The sequence below is a fragment of the Phalacrocorax carbo genome, chromosome 15 (assembly GCF_963921805.1).
Source record: "Phalacrocorax carbo chromosome 15, bPhaCar2.1, whole genome shotgun sequence".
Classification (NCBI taxonomy): Eukaryota; Metazoa; Chordata; class Aves; order Suliformes; family Phalacrocoracidae; genus Phalacrocorax; species Phalacrocorax carbo.
In genome coordinates this window covers 7,469,186-7,489,758 of record NC_087527.1, presented here as the reverse complement: position 1 = coordinate 7,489,758, position 20,573 = coordinate 7,469,186, and the positions used below count along the sequence as shown (strand labels likewise).

The 20,573-nt window shown below is 60.3% G+C and overlaps 2 protein-coding genes across 4 annotated transcripts in view; both read left to right on the top strand.

Annotated features, from left to right (window-relative positions):
- Window positions 1-3,852, top strand: part of SEZ6L (seizure related 6 homolog like) — a 52,493-nt gene extending 48,641 nt beyond the window's left edge. The window contains exons 13-17 of one of the 2 annotated variants that reach the window (XM_064466394.1): window positions 104-298; window positions 1,048-1,080; window positions 1,234-1,345; window positions 1,606-1,708; window positions 2,040-3,852. In XM_064466394.1, coding sequence (XP_064322464.1) covers window positions 104-298; window positions 1,048-1,080; window positions 1,234-1,345; window positions 1,606-1,708; window positions 2,040-2,069 — 473 coding nt within the window. In that variant the 3' untranslated portion in view covers window positions 2,070-3,852. Of the gene's footprint in view, window positions 1-103; window positions 299-1,047; window positions 1,081-1,230; window positions 1,346-1,605; window positions 1,709-2,039 lie in introns of both variants that reach the window. The other variant, XM_064466393.1, reaches the window with a different exon arrangement.
- Window positions 3,853-9,612: 5,760 nt separating this feature from the next.
- On the top strand, window positions 9,613-19,900 carry ASPHD2 (aspartate beta-hydroxylase domain containing 2). Of its 2 annotated transcripts, none has more exons than XM_064465856.1 (4): window positions 9,613-9,759; window positions 13,058-14,175; window positions 16,820-16,933; window positions 18,138-19,900. In XM_064465856.1, the coding sequence occupies exons 2-4, from the start codon at window positions 13,290-13,292 to the stop codon at window positions 18,245-18,247; spliced, it is 1,110 nt and encodes a 369-aa protein (XP_064321926.1). In that variant the 5' UTR covers window positions 9,613-9,759; window positions 13,058-13,289; the 3' UTR covers window positions 18,248-19,900. The 2 variants fall into 2 exon arrangements, with proteins under 2 accessions (XP_064321926.1, XP_064321927.1); XM_064465857.1 differs by lacking the exon at window positions 9,613-9,759 and adding an exon at window positions 9,912-10,706.
- Window positions 19,901-20,573: the final 673 nt, after the last annotated feature.

The following is a 20,573-nucleotide window of genomic DNA, read 5'->3' as shown; positions in this document are numbered from 1 at the left end:
AGGTGGGGTGAGATCTTGTGTGCTTCCCCACTGCCTCCCAGGCTCCCTCTCTACCTCGGCAGCCCAAGCCCTGGGGCTCACCCTGGGATATGTTCCCTTTCAGCTGAGGAGTCACTGGCCTGCGATAATCCAGGACTGCCAGAAAATGGCTACCAAATACTTTATAAGCGCCTCTACTTGCCAGGAGAGTCCCTGACCTTCATGTGCTATGAGGGCTTTGAACTCATGGGGGAGGTTACCATCAAATGCATCCTGGGCCAACCATCCCACTGGAGCGGACCCCTGCCCATCTGCAAAGGTAATGGTGAGGGGCGGCTGGGGGGGCATGGGGACAGCCAGTGACTCTGTCCCCACCCCGGGACAGCCCGGGGACCTTCGTCTGGCTGCAGACTACCAGTGGTTCTCTAGCAGGGAGCTAAACTCATCTGAGGCCTGGGTGCTTCTCTGGATTTGTGCTGAGAAAGCTCTGCTCCCCCGGGGAGGGGGAGCAAACCCTCTGGCCACTGTGCTGGTGGTGTGGGGCATGGGGGGGGCAAGGGGGCTGGCCGCTCGCTTGCTTTTCTTGCTTTGTTGCTTCCCATAGCGGTTTGCTCAGGCTCAGCAGGGATGCTCTCCCTGGGCAGCCGCTGAGATGGGAGGACTCAGCCCCAGGAAACCCTCCAGGCACTGGTCTAAATAAGGTCTGGGTTTAGTGCACTTTCTGGACACAGGAGGACCCTCCCATTTCCACTAAGCTGCAGGGATGAATTATTCTTAATTACTACTTAATGAGAATAAGTGGAGACCTTGTCTCTTGGACAGTGGGGCTCTGGAGGGTACCACTGCCCCAGGCAGAGCCATCCTGCCAGTGCCTCGCTTGCCCAGCCCACTCAGTCCCCTGCATGTGCTTACAGAGACTGAGGGCTTATTAAAAAACATAAGTTTGCAGCGTGGCTTGGGACCAAATGGGGCAGGGAAACCCCAGGCCTGGGCTCTCCACACAGCCATCAGCTGCCAGCACTCTGTCAAACCCAGTTATGTACCGGTAACTCTCCATTTCTCTTCCAGTGAATCAAGACAGCTTTGAACATGCTCTGGAAGGTAAGTGACATGCATTTGCTGGATGAGCTCTGTGCAGGGCCCTCAGCCAGAGCCTGTGTGGAGCCCGGGAGGAGGGAGGGGAGAAGCAGAGGCAGAGAGGGGATTACAAGGTGCTTGCAAACGCCAACATAATAGATCTTATCCTTTTAGTAGCAGAAGCTGCTGCAGAGACATCGCTTGAGGGGGGAAATATGGCCTTAGCCATATTCATCCCGGTGCTGATCATCTCCTTGCTGCTGGGAGGAGCGTACATCTATCTCACAAGGTGGGGTGTGCAGCTGGGCTGGGGGTCCAGCGGCAGAGCCCTGTGGGGACATGGCCAGGGCTGGCTCAGCACCACCGTGCTCTCATCGGCCACACGCCCTAAGCATGGTCCTGGGAAGCCAAGCAATGAGCTCCTGCTTCTGGGGTCCCTGGGGCGCTGGCGGGGAGCCGGGATGGGGCGGACATGGGAGGATGGAGCTGGTCATGCTTTGTTCTGGGGTTGTGCTGTGCAGCCCAGCGACTCTTGTGTCTCCCCCGCAGGTGTCGGTACTACTCCAGCCTCCGCCTGCCCCTCATGTACTCCCACCCCTACAGCCAGATCACGGTAGAAACAGAGTTCGACAACCCAATTTATGAGACAGGGGTGAGTCCTGCTGCGCTTGTTCCGCCCTGGGGACCGTCCTGACGGGGAAGCGTGGGTTTTGCCAGGCATGCAGCAATAGGATGAGTCCAGCTATCCTAATGCACGAGCGCTGAGTAACAGGGCGGGAGACTCCAACCCTGTTGGTCACTCCTGAGGGGCTGGGTGGGCTCCAGCAGGCAGGAGGAGGCACAGGGGGCTGCAGGGTCCTGGCGGGGAGGGCACCACTTCCCTGGGAGCAAAACAACAACCGGGGCCTCTCTTGCCGCCCAGGAATGGGGAGATTATTCTGAAATGCAGCTGCTGCCCTCAACTGGCTTTTCCTTCTTTTCAGGAAACAAGAGAATACGAAGTTTCGATATAAGGACAGCAGTAAGAGAGTCTCCAGCTGCAAACTTAATGTACTCTCATAGAACTTCCTCAGTAACTAATCCAGAGACCATGTGGAGTTTGGTTGGACCCCTGGACCTGCTGTTGTCTTTCCTTTTGCCTCTTTATTGAAGATTTTACTGTTTTCTTCACTGTATTTATTCTATTTAAACTGCGATAGGTGTGCTGCAGAGCCCCAGGCGCAGGCAGCAGCGGGAGCCAGGGCAGAGCCTGGTCCCAGTGAGGCCAGGGTGGCATGGGGGCTCCCGCTGTCCGCCCCCCAGGCACAGTGGCACGTACCCTGGCCCTGCCCACACCCACACAGGGGGATTTTTGCGGTTCTGATATTGTTAAAAATTAAAAATGTCTCCATTGCAAGAGCCTGCAGTTGATTGCTGGGAGCTGAGGTAGGTGCAGGGTTTGCCGCAGAGTTCTGCCAGCGCTGCCAGCCCTCCCATCCCATAGCTCCTGGCTCCCTTCGCCTGGAGCAGGAGCTGAAGCCAGGAGCTCAGGGGCTTGTGTGCCACTGGGGCAGGGACCGTCCTTGCTGTGAGGAAGTGGAGCACGCCTCAGGAAAGCTGCCAGCCGGCGCAGAGCCCTGCTTGCCATGCCAGGGTGCAGGGAATGGCCTGGCATGCACAAGGTACATGCCGCTTTCTTTTCCCACTTTGCTTTGGATGCTGGAGAGGCAGCGAGCCAGGACTCACAGCTCTACGGAGAAGCATTAACCAGCGACACCCCCAGCAGCCCACTGCCTGGGAGCCGTGGGAAACCTCCCTGGGCACTGGGAGCAGAGCAGACAATGCTTCTTTGCTCATACCAGTTGTTCCTCATTAGTAACACTTACCGTGACCCTTGCCAGGAAAATCCCAGTGCCACTGCCAGGACCCTTGCCCCACTGTAGTATCTCAGGGTAAGCAGGATGGACTGGGCTCCCTGCCGCTGCTCCCGCTGGCTGCAGAGCTCCCCTTTGCTGCAGGAGGGTCCGCTCCCTGCCCCGTGTGTGAGCAGCTACATCGGCACAGCACCGGGCAGAGACTAGGGCAGTGCAGCCGACCCAGCACCTCCCACCCAGACCCCCAGCAGCTCCCACCCAAAGCCCCCAGGGTTGGCACTTTTCTGGGGCTCCCAGCTAGGCAGGAGATGGAGAGAGGCAGGGGATGAAGGTGGAGGTTTTTTGGGGAAGGAAAGGCAGGCAGGCAGCATGGCTGGGCTCCAGTGAGGGAGACCAGCCTGGAGGGAGCAGAAGAGGCAGAAGTCAGCCCATCAAAGCTGGTCCCACCATGGGCGAAGTCCAGTTTGAGCCTCAGCATCCCCCACACTCCTTCACTGCCTTCACCCCTGCCACAGCCGGACACTGGCAGGGCTGCTCCCCATCTGTGGGAACACAGGCCCCCAAAGGGCCATGCCCTCCCCGGGTCACCCACGCCGCCAGCCCCCCGGCCAGGCCCTGGGGAAGGCAGCAAAGCTGCTGACGTGTCCTTGGCTGCTGGTGTCTTTCTTTTGTCCTTGTAGAACGGCAGTTGTAACCACGGGAGGCTGGTTTAGTTTCAGGATGGTTAGTGCAACTCTGCAGTGTACAGCTGAGACTTAGTTTTTTTCCTTTAAAAACAATGAATGTGTGTTTGTAATTTGTAAAGGTAAAAAAAAAGAAAAAAAAGAAAAAAATGTGCCAAAAATGTACTAAGCATTTCATTTCCCTTCATACATGACTGTTTTTATAAGAACAATGTGAAAATTGCTGGGATTAAATATTTTTGAACATGATAAAGTACTTCCGTGGGAAGCTCTAGTGTTCAGTATAACCTCAATACAAATTGTTCTGTATTTTTAAATGTCTAAAATGAGTTTGCAGAGACTTGGCCTGCAGGTCTGGCCTGCTGCAGAGGCACAGGGGCTGCAGCAGTGCAAACAAGGGTCAGCACTGATCATGTCACACACCTCACCTGATGCCTCTGGCTTGGCTCTGAGCAGTTTCCAGGGCCAGATCCTGCCCTGGTGCAGCCCCATGGTGTTCCCCTGATCCCATGGGATGGAGCCAGCCAGGCCCTGCCAGGACACAGGGTGAGCTGGCACAGCCCTGCGGACATCTCTCCTCCGTGGGATGCTCTGCAGGAGCCAGCACCGATTCCTCCCATGCCCTCCTGAAGCCAGCCTCGCCCCTTCCCGGAGCATCACCTGTGTCAGCCCAGCTGCAGCGATGCCTCGTAGGGCGGATGGGGGTCTGGGTCCTGCCCTGAGGCACTGGGACCCTGCTGGAGACCCGTGGCCATGTCACGGAGGATGTGCAGAAGGTTTGGGGGAGCCCCGCTAGCACAGCCCAGCAGGGCAGGGAGCCTCTGGGGACCCATCCTTCCTGTGCCCTGCTCATCCTGCAGCGCAGGCTGCCTGATCCTGCCTGACCAGGACAGCATGGTAGTGTTGTGTTGACAGTTGGACTTGATGCTCCTAAAGGTCTTTTCCAACCTTAATGAGTCTATGATTCTATGAACACCCGTGGCCATCACCTGGAGTGTCCACAGGACACATGCCACCTGGGCCAGGGCAGCTCCCCGAAATCATAGGGAGAACATGGAGGGGAAGCTGCCTCACCTCCCCCCATACAGCTCTGCACTGGTTGCATCCTGCACCACTGCAATCACAGCAGACAGGCATGGCTTGGCTCAGGGAAGGTCTTGGGTTTGGTTGGGAAAAATCCCCCCACTGCTCTCCGGGAGCCCCTCTGGGCTGAGCTGCTCTGGCAGGAGCTCGTCTCTGCCTCCCGCCCCCCACCTGCAGGAGGTTTCCCCCTGAGGAGCCCTCCTCCAGCCAGCTGTGCCCTGACTCATCCCTGGGGAGTGGGGATTATGAAAATCATCAGAAGTGAGCAGGGCAGGGTCCTGCCTGGAGGGATTCCCGTGCACCTGTGGGATGGCCCTGAGCACAGCCCTGCCCCGGGAGCATGGTGGCAGGACAGCGGGTGTCCCCACCTCACCATGGAGCAGGACCAGGGCAGGTGACATGCTGCGGGTGCTGGAAAGTCCCAGGGCAAATACCTTTTCCTGACACCTGCAGAGACCCAGGTTACTCTGGCAGTGGCAATGGCTGGCGGTGAGGAATGGGGACACAGAGCCCACCCTAAGAAATGACCTCTCCTGGGGCATCTGCCACCCTGCCAGGAAACCTAGGGCCTCCTGTGCAACCCTGCACCTCCACACACACAAAAAAATAAAATTATCCTGCACTCTGAAAATGCGCTTTTAAAAAGGGTTTTGATGTGACATAAGATAATAGCTTCGTTTAGCAGCTGTCAGGCTAATGCACAGGGGGGCGAAGGAGCCAAGGCTCTGATGCGGAGCATTCCCGGGGGAGGAAGATTGGGTTATTTTTGGACAGAGATTGCAAAAGAATTAAACTGAAGGGAAAAAAAAACCAACAAACCCTTGATGCTGCCATTCCTCCTCGGTGACGTAAAGCAGGAGCCAATCTCTGGCCTCGCGCTTTGTGCCGCGGATTAAGCTTTGTCTGGGCGCAGCAGCCACAGCCATTACCCGCCTCTCCCCTGCGGCAGGCGGGAGCGGGAGGACAGAGCGTGCTCGTCCCCTGGCAGTCACGTAAGCGAGGGACCCCTGCGCCCACCCTAGCTTGGGGATGGAGCAGCAGGGACGCCTCGCCTCGTTTCCAGCATCACGGCAGGGCGGCGAGGCAGAGCATCCCTGCGCAGCCCCAGGGACGCTCTGCCCTAACACGGGGGCTTGCGCTCCCCAGTGGGATTTCATGCAGCAGCTCACTGGCCACATTCCTGCACCTTCTCCCATCGCTGGGTTATTTCTCAGCAGGAGTCAAAAGCAGTTTAGGGGGAGCTGTGCTGAGGATGGAGGGCTGGGGTGGCTGCCGGCCCCCAGCCCCCGGCTCTGCTAAGGCCTTTGCTCAGCACCAAGAGGCAGGAAGAGGATGCGGGGTGCCCACGGTCACCGGTGCCAGTGGTGCCAGAGCACCCTTCAGTGCAGAGAGCCAGAGAACAGCAGCGGGGTGGGATATTAAAAAGCAAAGAGCCAGGGGCTCAGGGCTGAGCTAGCAGAGGGGGCTGGCAGCTGGCAGCAGAGCAGCACCCAGATACAGAAATGCTGAGGGAGGGATGCAGGGCTGAGTGATAAAGACATGCTCAGAGGATCCTGCACATTACCTGGGCACAAGCTGGTCTGGAGGGGACTCAGGGAATGGGAGCCTGTGTGGTGCATGTCTCCTCAGCTTGGGGAGCACAGGGAGGGCCCCTGGGAGCAGTGTCCCAGCTCCAGCCTAAACACTCTGGGAAATCCTGGCCCTGGCAGAATACAAGCCCAGTTTTGGCTGCAGCCACATCCTGGCAGCGGCTCAGGGGAGGACACTGGGCAGTGTCTGCCCCAGGAGTACATCTTGGAAAAAGGGAGAAGGAACCGCTGGAGCCAGGAGGCTGCCATGAGACAGGACTCCTGCCAGGGTGTCACTGGTGGAGCTGAGACAAGCAAATCCCAGGGCTGTTCCCAGCCCTTCTACCATGGGACGGTTCCTGTGCCTGCTCTTGCTGCCTGCTTCATCCCTACCAGACCCTTGCTGTCACTGCCGCAAGTCCACCAACCCTTCTTAGTGCTGGCAGTGGGGCTGGGCTCACACCTCTGTCCTGCAGCCGCCCCATGGCTGTAGGCACTGGTGAGGCAGGGGCTGCAGAGGCAGGGCTGTGGGGTGGGTGCTCCCTGCAGGCTGGGGTCACGCCTGCAGCACTCCAGGGTATCCCAGCTAAGCCATCGCAGCCCCAGGACCTGTCTGCCTGACTCACAGGACTGACATTGACCCTGAGCTCCCCAGGCTGGGTGCATCACCCAGGCCAAGCAAGAGGAGAGGAGCTGATAGGGTGGAGGAGGGACCTGCAGGACACAGACCCAGGAGGAGGCTGGCAGCAGGATTAACCCCCGCAGCATCGCTGCCAGCTCCTCAGAAAAGCACAGGGCAGAGGCATGGGATCCCTGCACCCTCAGCATAGGGCTGGCATGGGTGGTGCAGGACATGTTACAAGAAACCTGTGCTGCATGCTGTGGGCTTAGTATGACTGGGGAAATGCACACCAGGGAGTCAGGATGAGACCCCAGTCCTTCAGATCTCCAGTTCCCGCTCCCCTCCTCAGAGCTGAGGGAAAGCTGCACAGCAGATGAGTTGCTGGAGCAGGTGTAGTGTTGAGAACGGGGTTGCTTCACCACCACCCCCAGTGCAGCACCCTCCAGGGAGGCATCCTAAAGGCTGAGGAAAGAGAGGGGCAGCTCCTCCCACAGAGGAGACAAGCAGCAGAGCTGAGGAGCCATGGAGGGGCCCAATGGGGGGCAGAGAGCAGAAGGCAGACAGAGGGGAGAAAGGATGGGAGTCCAGAGCCCAACACCAAGAGCCAGCAGACTCTGTGACTGCCGACAGAAGGATGCGCTGTGTGCCAAGAGCAGGCAGGAGGTGCGGGCTGAGGCTGAGGGGTCTGGGAAGGAGCAGGAAGGAATAAACTCACCCACCTTTCTCCCTGCCACACGCAATGCTGCCAGGGTCCTGCAGGAGCAAACTGAGTGAGGGGCTGCTGTGGGGAATGAGCTCGTGGGAGCACAGGGGAACAGCAGCAGCATGCAGGAGGCAAAAATGTGCCAGGACAGAAAACAAGGTGCAGATTAGGTCTGCGCTTGCCAGGGGTGAGGTTGCTCTGGAGCAAGCACACACACGTGAAGGGCTGAGCAGAGCAGCCCTTTTTTCACTTCTAAAGCCCAGCTCCAGCCGTGATGGGGGCAGGACGCACAAGCTGGCCACCTGCAGCGCACAGGCACCGGATGGCAAAACCTGCGAAACAAGGCAGGGCTTCCCCCGCGCTGGGAGCGGTGACAAGTGTCCCACGCAGCTCCACGTGGCACTCTGCCACAGGGCAGGGCAGCGCTGCCAGGGCTCTGCCTGCTGCCAGGGCTCTGCCTGCAGCCAGGCTCTGCCTGCAGGCAGCTTCGCCCAGCAGCTCATCTGACACTGGGGGAATGGTGGAGGGAGGGCTGGACCATTGGGGCTCCTGGGTCCCCTGGATTTGACAGTATTCACTCAGGTGAACAGGAAATAGGTTCGGGAGGAAAAAAGCAAGCAAGCAGGAAGCAGAAAGGCTCACGACAAACCATTTCTCCGCCAGCATTTAAGAGTTGTTAAGGGACATCCCAAACTGCTAAAAATTTTACTTCCTCTACAGCCAACCTGCAAATCTGGTCTCCTCCTTTCCATAAGGCCAAAGCCTGGGTCCAGGCAAGGTCAGTTTAGAAAGGGATCAGTTTGAGAAGCCCCTTGGTTGGCCTGGCTGAACTAGCTGGAGCCAAGTGTGTGTGGGGCGGCTGCACTTACAGTCCGTCTGCTCCAAGTGCTGAGCTGCTGCTGTTGGGCACAGCCGTGGTCTGCTGGGGCTCTGCAGCTCCTGCACCCGCTGCCTACTGGCTCTCAAAGGGAAATCCCAGGAGCTGAAGCTGCCACGGCCCAGGAACCTCAGCCCCAACACTGCGCACAGCTGAGGGAGGAAAAGCCTTTGAGCAGCAGGAAAGGGAACAGGAGACGCCAACAGACAGGTTGTCATTTACAAGCTGAGGGACCTTCTTAACTGGAGGGGCAGGAACTGGCTGTGAGCGGGGGGAGGAGGGAGCAGGGGGGCTCACACACTGCTGCCACCCCCTGGGAATGCCCATGTCCCTGGGGGCTGCCTCCCCAGGTGTCTGCATCCATGGTGCTGCATCCCAGGTGTCCCCAACCCTCCAGGCCAGCATCGCCTGCATCCTGTCAGCCAGCCCCCTTGGGAACAGCCTCCCTCCACCCCAGGTGCTGCAGCACACCCTCACATCCTTGCTGAGGCATCCCTGGTTGCCTGCACCTCAGGCATTGCCTCCCTGGGTGCTCCTGTCCCCTGCATACCAGACGCATGCATCCTCAGGGACCAGCAACCCCTGCAACCTGGGTGCTGCATCCCCAGGTGCTTGTATCCCTGCAGCCAGTGTTCCCTGCACCCCTGGAGCCAGCATCCTGCACATCCCAGCTGCTGCATGCCTAACGGTCTGTGTCCCTGGAGCCAGTATCCTCTTTCCTGGGAGCCTGCATCCCTGAGTGCTCCCACCCCTGGGGCCACCATCCCCTGCATCCTGACTGCTGCAGCCCCCAGTGCCTGTACCTTTGGAGCCAGCATCCCCTGCATGTCCTCCTGCAGGCCCCCGGTGCATCCGCACCTCCCGCAACCCAGCTGCTGCCGCCTGTGTCCCCGGCGCCCGTGCCCCCCCCGTCCCGAGCTGCCCGCAGCCGGGATGGATGCTCCCCCGGGGACCGGCACCCCCGCCTCGCAGCCGCTCCGTCCCCGGGACCCCCACCCGGGTGCCGCAGCCCCGCTGCTCCCTCCCGCCCCGCCCGGCTGCGCGGTGCGGGGGCGCGCCGCGCCGCCCCGAGGCCGCGGCGAGAGGCGGGCGCGGAGGCGGGGGCCGGCCCGCAGCGGAGGGCGGGCGGTGCCTCGCCCGGGGCCCGCAGGCTGCCGCCCCGGCGCGGTCCCGGCGGGGGCGGTGCGGGCCCCTCCTGCCCGGGCTGCTGGGAGTTGTGGTCCGCGGCGGCGGCGGCGGCGGCGAGCGGAGCGGAGCGGCGGGGAGCGGCGGGGCGCGGAGCGGCGGCCCCGCACGGCCCGGCCCGGGCAGCAGGTCGGTACCGCCGCGTTGCATCGCACGGCACCGCACCGCACCGCATGGCGGGGGGGCTCGGCGGGGGGCGGCGGGGCCGCGGGGCGGGGAGCGGTGCCCTCGGCGGGGAGCGCAGCCCCACGGGCGACACGGCCGCACCGGGTGACACCGCGGCGGCAGGTGCCACCACCACGCTGGGTGACGTTGACACCAGCACGGCGGGCAACGCTGCCACACCGGGTGATGCGGCCACACCGGTGACACCAGCTGACGCTGCCACGCCGGGTGACACCATCGCACTGGGTGAGACCAGCACGCCGGGTGACACCGCCGGGGTGGCACGCCAGAGGAAAGGGCGAAGCGAGCGCCCACGGCTGCCTGGCCGTGCTCCAGCTCCGTAGTAGCAGCCGGCACCCTGCCTCACCCCAACACTCCTGCATCCAGAGGAGGCTTCTCGCGCCGCTCCCGAAGGCGACGCTGCCGGTGCCGAGCCGAGGACAGCCTCGCCACGCGTCCTCATCGCCATAGGGTCCATGGCCTGAGGATCCCGGCCAGGCTGAGCGAAACCTGCCTCCTCCGGGAGATGCCGGGGCCCCCGCGGAACCGCCAAGGTGCAACTTTCTGCTGCATCGAAGCCTCTCTGCCTTCATTATGTAACGCGGCTGCTGCCTGGCACGGTGCTCGCCTCCACGTCCTGCACAACTTCAGTGCAATGTGGAATTTATTTCCACTCTTCTGGACTGGCTCTGCTGGTTATTAGCTGATGAGCCTTTTCTTGGATCTCAGGCCAGGGGTGCTTTATGCGACTACCTGCCTCGGCGCAGGGCCTCAGCGCTGCATGCAACTGGACTAGAAGGGTGACGGCACCGACCGGCCCAGCAGCAAGTCCTGGCCACACAGGGTCCGCTGGGAGCGGTGCTGGCATTTGGGGCCCTGCGAGGCTGCTGCCGGCACAACCCATGCGGAAGGTGGGTTTGGGCAGGTTTTCATCGGGGCTGCCTGTGCCAGTGCAGGAGGCAGCTGCTGGGCTGGGTCCCCGCGGGAGGCTCTGCCCAAAGCATCCCCATGCAGCGCAAGGCTCAGCAGCCTGAAGGCTCCCTGGCTGCGGGGCTCTGTGGCCAGGCCGCTGCACGTGGGTGTGGGGGCTTTGATCTCTTACTGCTCTGATGGTTTGCCCTGATTTTCCTCCTTTGAGTTGTTGACAACAGCCCCGGGGCAGCATGGGGCCGAGTTTGAGCTGTGCCACCCTCGTGAGCAACTCCAGCTCAGGGACCTGGAGGCTGTCGGACCCCCCAGGTCTGCCCCCCTGGGCAGTCACTTTGTCAGTCAGCTTCTGAACAAGCCTGGCTCCTGTGCTGAGGTGGCTCCCTGCTCGCCTGTCAGGGTGAGAGCCACCCTGAATACAGATCATGCCAGGGCTCTGCCTGCCTTCCCGGGCATGCTCCAGCACCGCGGAGGAGCACGGGACGATCGTGCTGGCCTTGGGGAGCACCCCTGAGACCGGCCTTGTGGCTGCGCCCTGGGAGCTGAGGCCTAGGCTGGAGAAGTTGGTGTGTCTCAAGGGATGCCAGCCAGTGGGTATGGAGGAAAGTTATCTTAAAATTCCCAGGAGGCTGTGATGTGCCACGTGGATTACAGATCCCAGGACGGGCCACGCAGGCAACGTGCTACAAGGAAGTAGGGTGGAGGTCGGTCAGGTGTGCGGATGTCCCTTCCCGGGGTGTAAACTGCGTGAAGCCTGTGTACCCAGCCCTACACAAGGTCCACAGCTTCTGGGTCAGGTCCCAGCCAAAGCTCCACCAGCTGAAGTGCATCACCATTGCAATCAATAGGGAAATGCACATTCATTAGCAGGCTGCAGGACCTTGGCAGGGAAGGACAGGAAAGGTTTGGATGGCTTCCCTGGCTAATAAACCCATCCTACTCCTTCAAGTCAATGCTCTTACTGATGAGCTCCCACAGCATCTTCCTTCCGCCCCCTTACCTGTATCATCCTTGTTTCACTCCTCCCAGATGGAGAGCTGTTTACCCTGCAGCTCCTGCCAGCCTGCATCCCCTGCCAGCCTGCATCCCCCTGCTCTGCCCCTGCCCTGCCCGGGGCCGTGCAGCCGTTGGCACATCCAGGAGGTGCAGTCTGGGCACAGCACTAGCACAGATGAACTGAGAGCCTGTATCCTTCACTCTGCTTTTGGTGCTCCAGGGCGGGCTGTGACTCTCCACACGTGCCCAGCCTGAGCATCTGCTTGGTGTGGAGACCTAACCCGTGGACGCTCCTGTTCACCTGCTTTAAATGCCACACATCAGTAATTACAAGGCTCTCTGGTGCTGGCAGCATGCCACAGGCTGGGGTAGCTCTCACGTGCTTTCCTACCTGGTTTGGTTTTCCCTTCCATTTCTCATCCATTGCCTTGCCTGCCCCTCTGCCCCCGCTGCCTGCTGCTTGGAGGTGCCCAGGAATGGAGTTTGGGTTGAGCAAACGTTGCTTGTGGTTATGAGGAGTTGGAGCACCTTCTCTTTTCCCCTGCTGCTTTCCCAAGAGCTGTGATGGTGAGGCAGGACAGAGCTGCCCAGAGTTCACTGAACATGGGAAGACGGCAGCCGCTGGTTGTGTAGCAGACTTGTCCCCTGCCCGGGCAGGGAGGACAGGCTCTGCTTTTCAGGCCAGGCGTGCAGGGCGTTGCGGCGGTGCTGGGAGCCGTTCAGCTCCTGTGACCTGTGAGCTGGTTATCTCTAGTTGGTGAAATCAAACAAGCCAACCCTGACCTGCCACCATCACCGGGTGCCCTTGCCAGGCTGGCAGAGTGCTGGGCTCCGTATCTCTGGAGGGCAGAGCTGCGGGGCAGGCTCAGGGCTGTCAGCTCAGTCGCTGGAGGGAAAGTCATTTCAGGGCATTTAGATCGAGGGGATAAACTGATTGCTGCAAGATAGGGATGTTAAGTGTCTGTTCCCAGCTTTTCCTTGCTGCCTTATCAGTCAGATTTCAGATATGATAAGGCAGAAATAGAGGAGAGAAATGGGTGGAAGAGCAGGAGGGGAGATGGTTGCCCTGTGGCAGTGGGAGCCAAGGGACCTCTCTGTCCCCGCTTCCATTTGGATATTTGTGGAAGATGCTGTTGGGAGGGGTGGGGATTTTTCTCAGCGTGGGATGGTGTTGAGCTCCTGGGGAGAGAGGAACGCTCCTCATCCATCATCCCCCCATGAGGAGCCAGTGCCCCGTGCAGCCCTGGCATGCAGCCCCAGCTGCACCCTGTGCACTGAGCCCCCATGAGGACCCCAAGGAGAAACTGTTTCCCTAATACTTCATGGTTTCTTTCCCCAGAGCCTCCCTCCAGCACTGACTTTCAGGATGATCAGCCTGGGAGCACCGGCAGAGACCTTCCAGGCACGTTGCTGTTGACCCGCAGCACTGGGACCCCCGGGCAGCTTGGCTGCCTGCCTCCCCAGGAGCTGCTGGCTGCTGCTGCCAATGAAGAGCCCGCAGGCGTGCAGGAGAGAGCCACAGCTCTGCTTCCCCATGGCAGCCCCTTCCCCCCGTGCCCTGGCTGAGCTGCATGGTGTGGGTGCCTCTGAGGACCACAAGGACTGACCGCCGGGCCCCACTGTGCGCACCCACCGCCCGCTTCACCACCATGTCTTTGGAGTGGCTGATGGACTGGAGCTGGTCCCTGGATGGACTCCGAGATTTCATCGCCACCGGCATCCAGTCTTTCCGGGACTGCGACGCCACCGCCCTTACCGCTGTCGCCTGCCTCCTGGTCCTCTTCGTGTGGTACTGCTACCACGTGGGGCGGGAGCAGCCCCGCGCCTACGCCACCGTCAACGCCCTGATGCAGAGCGCCGAGGCCAACGGCGTGCAGAACGGGTACATCTACTGCCACTCGCCTGAGTGTGTGCGCTGCACGCACCATGACGGGCTCAACCAGAAACTCTACCACAACCTGCAGGAGTACGCCAAGCGCTACTCCTGGTCCGGCATGGGCAGGATCCACAAGGGCATCCGCGAGCAGGGCCGCTACCTCAACAGCCGTCCGTCCATCCAGAAGCCAGAAGTCTTCTTCTTGCCAGACTTGCCGACCATGCCCTATTTCTCCCGGGACGCTCAAAAGCACGATGTGGAGTTGCTGGAGCGCAACTTCCAGACCATCCTGTGCGAGTTTGAGACCCTCTACAAAGCCTTCTCAAACTGCAGCCTCCCGCAAGGATGGAAAATGAACAGCACGCCCAGCGGGGAGTGGTTCACTTTCTACCTGGTGAACCAGGGCATGTGCGTGCCCAGGAACTGCAGGAGATGCCCACGGACGTACCGCTTGCTCGGGAGCCTTCGCACCTGCATTGGCAACAATGTCTTTGGGAATGCATGCATCTCTGTGCTGAGCCCGGGCACCGTCATTGCCGAGCACTACGGACCCACCAACATCCGCATCCGCTGCCATCTAGGTAAGTGCCCAGCAGGGTGGTTCATCCTGGCTGGGCATCCCCGCCACGGGTAGTGCTGGGGGCTGCAGCTGCACCTGGGTGCAGGAGCCCAGAAAGGGCCTCTCACACCCTGTGCTCTCCAAATTCAGCTGCTAAATGCAGCCCCAGGGCCAGCTAATGGCGTGAGGAAGGCTTTGTGCCTTTGGCAGCAGCAGTATCCCCAGGAGAGGCTGGTGCTCAGTCCCCCCAGGTGCCCGACCTCCCCCGGGTCCCCAGCTCAGCAGCAGGATCATTTCACCTCCTCTTCCTGCAGACCTGGAGGCGTGGGCTCCCAGCGGTGCAAGATACTGGGCTGATTTTGTGCAGGAGCCTCCGAACAACCCCCGCTGTGCAGGCAGCCCCACCTCCCATCGCGGGATGTGGGGCAGCCTGGGATGCTGCTCCAGAGTCCGAGCTGTCTCCCAGTGCTGCCCCTCCAGCAGCTCCCCCTCCTGAGATTTTGAGCGCTCTACGTGTGACACAGGCAGATGTGAGCAAAGATGCTGCTTTGGTGCAAATCAGGGGAAGGGGGTCCTGGGGTATCCCCTCTGGCAGGGCGAGCTCGGGGCTGGCAGCGCAGTGCTCCCCGCCCCACGGGCGCCCGGGATGGGGAGAGCCCACGCGGCACAGATGGTCGGGACTCTGCCGTGCTGGAAGCGGCACAGATCGCGCCGGGGGAGGCACCGCACGGGCCCTGCTGGCAAACACCGAACGCGCTTGTTCAGCCAACTCCTCTTGGGTAAACACACTCAGGCAGTGACTGGCCATTTATTTAGAATAGGAATAGACTTAAGAGCTGATCTGAGGCGCTTTCCAGGCCTGGGGAGCCGCTGGGGATCCAGGACCTGCCCTTGCTGGTGCCAGGAGGCAGCCTGCTGCCTGGTGCCAGCTCTTCCCTCTCTTTGGGGCACAGGGGAGATGCACTTTCCTTCCAAGGGCCAGTGAGGCAAGGTCCAGACTGGCTTGAACGCACCCTTCCCCAGCAGTGTGGAGCCGGGACCAGCCCTCCAGCACACATGCCCTGGGGAGATGAGTGATGCAGGTCATTCCCTTGTCCTTCCACCTTTTCCAGCTCCATCTGCTCCATGGCTTCTGGCCCTGCAGCCAGGACACAGCACCGTGCCCACGGCATGCTGACGGGCTGCTCGTGTACTAGCTGACATCCCTACCTCGGTACTGGGGACTCTGCTCTGGCTGTGCCCAGGGCATGGATGTGTTTAAGAGGCAACCAGCTCTTTCAGGCTAGCTTGCTCTGAAAAGCCAGAACACCCATCAGCATAGCCGAGTCACTCTCTAGGATTTACCTCAACCCTGCGACTGCTCTGCTGAACACACAGAGCCAAGCACAGGCACCAGCTCTGCCCCTCCGAGGGACAGGGCAGCATCCTCTGGGTGCGGATGCAATGGAAAGGCTGTGCACTGCTGGCCGCCTCCTCCCCGCCTCCCCTGGCTGCTCAGCATCCCCTTTCCAGCTGGAGTGTCTCCAGCTGAGGCCGTTGTGCAGGGAAATGGCTTTGGGTTTCGTAGGCTTTGAAACATCCGTTAGAAAAGCAGGACGGCTTTTTGTGCTCCCAGCTCTCCCGGGCAGCTGGGAGTCCCTGCTGCGCTAGCTTGGTTTTGGCATTGCTGTGAGATCCATTCCTGCTCGTTTGCTGCATCGTTACCATTTGCAAGCCACGTGAGCCCTGACCCCTTTCTCCGCCACAGCTGCATCCTCGGGGCAGGTTGACTCTGCACCAGCTCCAGCGGTGCCTGGCACTGTGGGAGGTGACATTCCTGATGCAGGGGTTGCTGGGATCAACCCTCGTCAAACTGGCCTGACTTGCACTAGTATTTTAGGAAAATACTCATTTGATTACTAGGATTCTTCTTCCTGTGGCCTTCACAGAGCCTCATCCCTTATGAGGGTTTTGCGACTCTCCCCTGAATTTCTGTCCTTGCAGCTGCCTGGTGGGGGACAGACTGGCAGCATCTTGGGTGGGGGACTGAGTGACAAGGCAGATGCTAAGTGATGCAAGGTCAAATGGGGAGCTTGTGGCAGAGCCAGGAATTGAGGCCATTTCTCGAGTCCCAGTGCAGCATTTCCTCCTACCCCAGCCTTGCAGCGTACAGGGTATTTGCAGCAGAGCTGGAGGACGGAGAGGGCAGGATCTGCCTTTGGTCCTGAAGCTAGAAAATGCACCAGGAAACTGGCTTCTTACATACACCCCCATGTTCGTGGGCTCTGGAGACCAGATGGCCATTCCAGGTACAAAAGAGAGTGCCCATGACACTGAGCTCACTGGGGTACAGTGAGTAACTGCAGGGGGGTTCCCTGCAGCAGCTGGGGATGAGAGGGACAGGAGGGAGCGGGCAGGGCAGCAGGCAGGGGCTGAGCTGCATTAGGCTCAGAGTTCAGCTTGCAAATGCAGTGCCAGCTTTGTGCATCTTTTGAACCCTGGACTTCGCCATGCACTGAGTTCAGTGCAGCACATGCTGCTGCTGCTCGCTCCCTGGAGGGAAGCAACCCCTTGGTAGCAGCATGGAGCTCGTGTGGAGCTCACTGTTTGCAGTTCAGGGCTGCTCCCTTGTCCCAGGAAGCACAGCACCGCCCGACCATCCATGTCCTCTCTCTTTGTGCCTGAAGGTCTGAAGACACCCAGTAACTGCGAGCTGGTGGTGGGGGGCGAGCCTCAGTGCTGGGCTGAGGGCCGCTGCCTGCTCTTCGATGACTCCTTCCTCCACACAGCGTTTCACGAAGGTAAGCACAACACGCGGCTCGCAGGGCCTTGTAGCCTCATCTCGCACTGATGCCAGGGGGCATCAGGGGCCAGGAAGGAACAGGCAGGCAGGGCAACTGCACCCAGTCCCTTCTCCTGCCAAGATACCTGCAGGGCTGGAGGCACCTGCATCCCGTGGGGGTCACACCGCTGCTGCCCTTGGCTTGCACCGGGGAAGGCAGTAGGCCCTGTTCCTGGCATGGTGGGGCTTGCCCATCACGCGTGTTCCCTGCTGCTTGAGCTTGGTGGAGCATCTCAGTGCCCCTTGCCCAGTGGAGCCCCTGGAGCCCCCTCCTCAGCCTGCCCCAGGGCTCTCTCCCATCCTGACTTACTTGCAGCCCTGTAGCGCTGCCGCAGCACTGCCAGCGCAGCATGGGGCCCAGTGATCCTCTCCCTGCCTGGCAGCCAGCACGGAAAGGCTTCCCTTGTTGCCCAGAGCTTTGCAGGGCGGCGCAGGCTCCGACGCTGTCAGGCTCGGCATCCTCTTGCCCTTGCTCGCGGCAGTGCTGCCGGCTGCAGCGGCCCTGTTGCAAGGCAGCAGCTCAGTGCTGACGTGCCAGCGGTGCCTTTGTCTCCTGTGCGGGGAGACAAGCTTCACGCCCGCCTGTTTTGTTGCCTCTCTCCATCACTGATGGAGGCTGTTCTGCTTCAGCTCTCCCGGATTAACCCGCATTAGTTGCTGATGGCATAAAAGCATCAAGCAGAGCTGTTTTACGCAGGGGAGTGTGTGAGGAGAGTGGGAGAACAAAAGCTGTTGCTCCCACATCAACCCTGCTGTGGAATTGGGAAGCGCAGCTCCGTGCAGCGCTGCAGGGCCAGGAAAGCTAGAATAGTGCAGCAGCAGCTCCCTGCACAGCTCCAAGATGCAGCTGCACGGAGGCCTGCTGCCCTGAGATGGGAAACCTTTGGGTCTGATTGCCCAAAGCAAAACCAGAGCCCTGGCAGGAAGGACCATGCCAGCTGCTGGAGGCACTGGGCTCCCAGTAAGCAGGCGTTTGGTGGGGTTGCACTGGGCAGATGCCTCTGCCCTGCCCAGTGCAGCTGCAGGCTGGCTGTGCCGCCGGGGGTGCAGGCAGCAGCCTCCCAGGGTGGAGCCCATCACCTCTGCACCAGGGCGAGCGCTGGCCTCTCCTGCAGGAGCAGGGCGGGAGCGCAGCCTCACCCCAATGCTTGCATCCCACCCAGGTCCCCCGGAGGAGGGTCCCCGCGTGGTCTTCATGGTGGACCTGTGGCATCCCAACGTTGCTGCCGCAGAGCGCCAAGCCCTCGACTTTATCTTCGCCCCGGGACGATGATGGCGCTGCCCAGTGTTGTGAGTTTGAGGGCAGCCAGCGGGTGGGCGGCCGTGCCGGCTCGGCTCCGCCGCAGGTGCAGCACCGCTCGCGGACACCTGCCGCACTGGACGCTTCCTCCCAGCACACGGCCTCGGGGTCCTCCCTCCCGGCGGCTCTTGTAAATGGAAACTGCGACATGTATCAACACCCATCTCTTTCTTTCCATCGTTGGCTTCAGGGATTATTTTCCAACCTGACAGCGCATCGCCTTCCCTCTGTGGTTAGCTGCAGCACCACTCTCGTACGTGTTATGTTGCTACTGTGTTTTGCAGTGTTCAGAAGTAGAGTAACAAAACCAAGGGTGTTTGTTTGAATGTAATAATGTAAAACTTCTCGTGGTCATCAAAAGAACAACACACACACATGCACACACACACACTCATACACCAAAAAGCAAACCAGCCAAGCAGCCCAGCACTGCACTCAGCCTGCCTCTGTCCCGCTTGCAGCCCCAAGATGGACGGACGGACACTGGGGGCTGCAGCAGGCACAAAGCACCAGGTGGGGGCTGCTCAGGCTGGGGCAGACAGGGCAGCGCTCTGCCCGCAGAGAGCTCTTGCACCACAAGCCCAGGGGCTCCTGCTTCCTCCCTCGCATGCCAGCGGCACCCTGGCACGTGGCTCCCCGGCCCTCCTGCCCTGAGAAACCTGCTTGCCACACAGGCAGGGAGACGAGCACGACGCCAGCTCCCCTGCTGCCCTCACAGCTGCAGCTGTCCCCAGCCACAGCAAAGCAGCAAGCCCAGGAGCACGCCAACGTACACCCTGTTGAAGGGACAGCACACATCGAGCCCTGCTCTTTAAAGTGGCCAAGGGCGGTATCAACTGCCTAAATCCCCTCCTCGCTTTATCTGCAACCTTCGGATTTCACAGCCCAAGCTGGGATGCCCCTGCAGGGGCAGGGACCCTGTTTGGGAATGTAGCGTAGAGGGTTTTTTGGCAGTAGACAAAGGCCAGGGAAGAAAGGAGGTCACACTGCTTTCTGCGGCTCGATCTTCTTTCCTGGAGCCAGGGCGAGTGTATGGAGGCAGCTCACGCATATCTGACAGCAAATGAAAGGTTTCCAAAGGCAGGAGGTGTTTAATTCTGCAGCCCAAGGAACGAGCCCTCCACCCCCACAAGGAGTCCTGCCTGCCCAGCAACCAACACGCTTTTCCTGAAGTCACCCCGCATCCAGGGTTTGTTTGGGGTTTTGGGGGTACAGAGCTACCGTACAGTTTACAACATGCGACACGTCAAGCACAGCATGTCGTGGATGCTCACCACTGTCCTTGCGCCTCTGGTTGGGAAGCGGCTCCGCCGGGCTCGGTGGCCTCGGCACGGCTCTGGGGACCACTTGCCTTTGTGCCCTGCCCGGGAGGGAACGCAGCCCCGCTCCCCCAGTTTCTTTACAGATTTTTCAGTGATTAGATTGCAAGATAAGGCAGAGATTTCAAATACATCCGAGATATTTTTTACACCTGTCTTGTTACAGAATATCTGAAGTGCATGATTTCTACACGCATCGACTACCTGGAACCAGACCCTGAGGAAGCAGGCTGGCTTGGTAACTGTCTTACAGTTTGGTAACATTCATACAGTGGATAAGCAAAGATTATCAATAAACAGTTGTGCTGAAAACAGAATGGGCTCTGCCTGCTGGTGTAGCTATTCCAGGGTCAAGCAAAACACTGCGGGGTTGGGTCCTGCTTACCCCAGCGGCCCAGCCAGCTGCTGCTGGGGAGAAACATGCTGGAAGAGCAGGAGAGCCAAGGTGGGAGGAGGGGATGGGCCCAGGCTGTGTTTGCAAGTGGTATAGTGAGTGAGGGTTTTGCTTTAAAATACCCAGCCCTGTGGCACTTCTGCCCTGACCAGTTACAGCCTCCCTGGGCCGGATTTCACCCACAGCCCATGCTGCTGAAGAGCACAGGGAGTGTCTGGTTTGTATCTCCATCCATCTACCCTACCCCTCCAGGCCAGGCACTGCAGAGGCAGGCAGCCTGCAGGTTACAGCAGCGCTGTCTGCACCCAAGGCAGCAGAGACTGTCACCAGTGAGCAACACAAAGAGCCGCGGAGCCGCCTGCCACCCAGCTCAGCACACTCTCCAGGCTCCACAGCAGGGCCACCAGCCTGACGGAGAGTCTTCACATAAACCATTTCGGAAAATGCTTCCAAGTGCCTGCACTGACACATCAAAGGCAGCAGGCAGCTCCATCAGGAGCAGCTCTTGGGCGGAGGGTGCTGGGCTGCCACTCAGTTCCTGCCCAACTGCCTGAAAGCCAGTGCCCGACATCGCCCCCAGCATAGG

What these genes read in the sequence shown, in the direction of transcription:
- ASPHD2 (XM_064465856.1), top strand. Translation starts at nt 13,290, where the DNA reads ATGGTGTGGGTGCCTCTGAGGACCACAAGGACTGACCGCCGGGCCCCA. An exon ending in CCGCATCCGCTGCCATCTAG is followed by an intron (nt 14,176 to 16,819) that starts GTAAGTGCCCAG and finishes TTGTGCCTGAAG; the next exon opens with GTCTGAAGACACCCAGTAAC. An exon ending in CCACACAGCGTTTCACGAAG is followed by an intron (nt 16,934 to 18,137) that starts GTAAGCACAACA and finishes CATCCCACCCAG; the next exon opens with GTCCCCCGGAGGAGGGTCCC.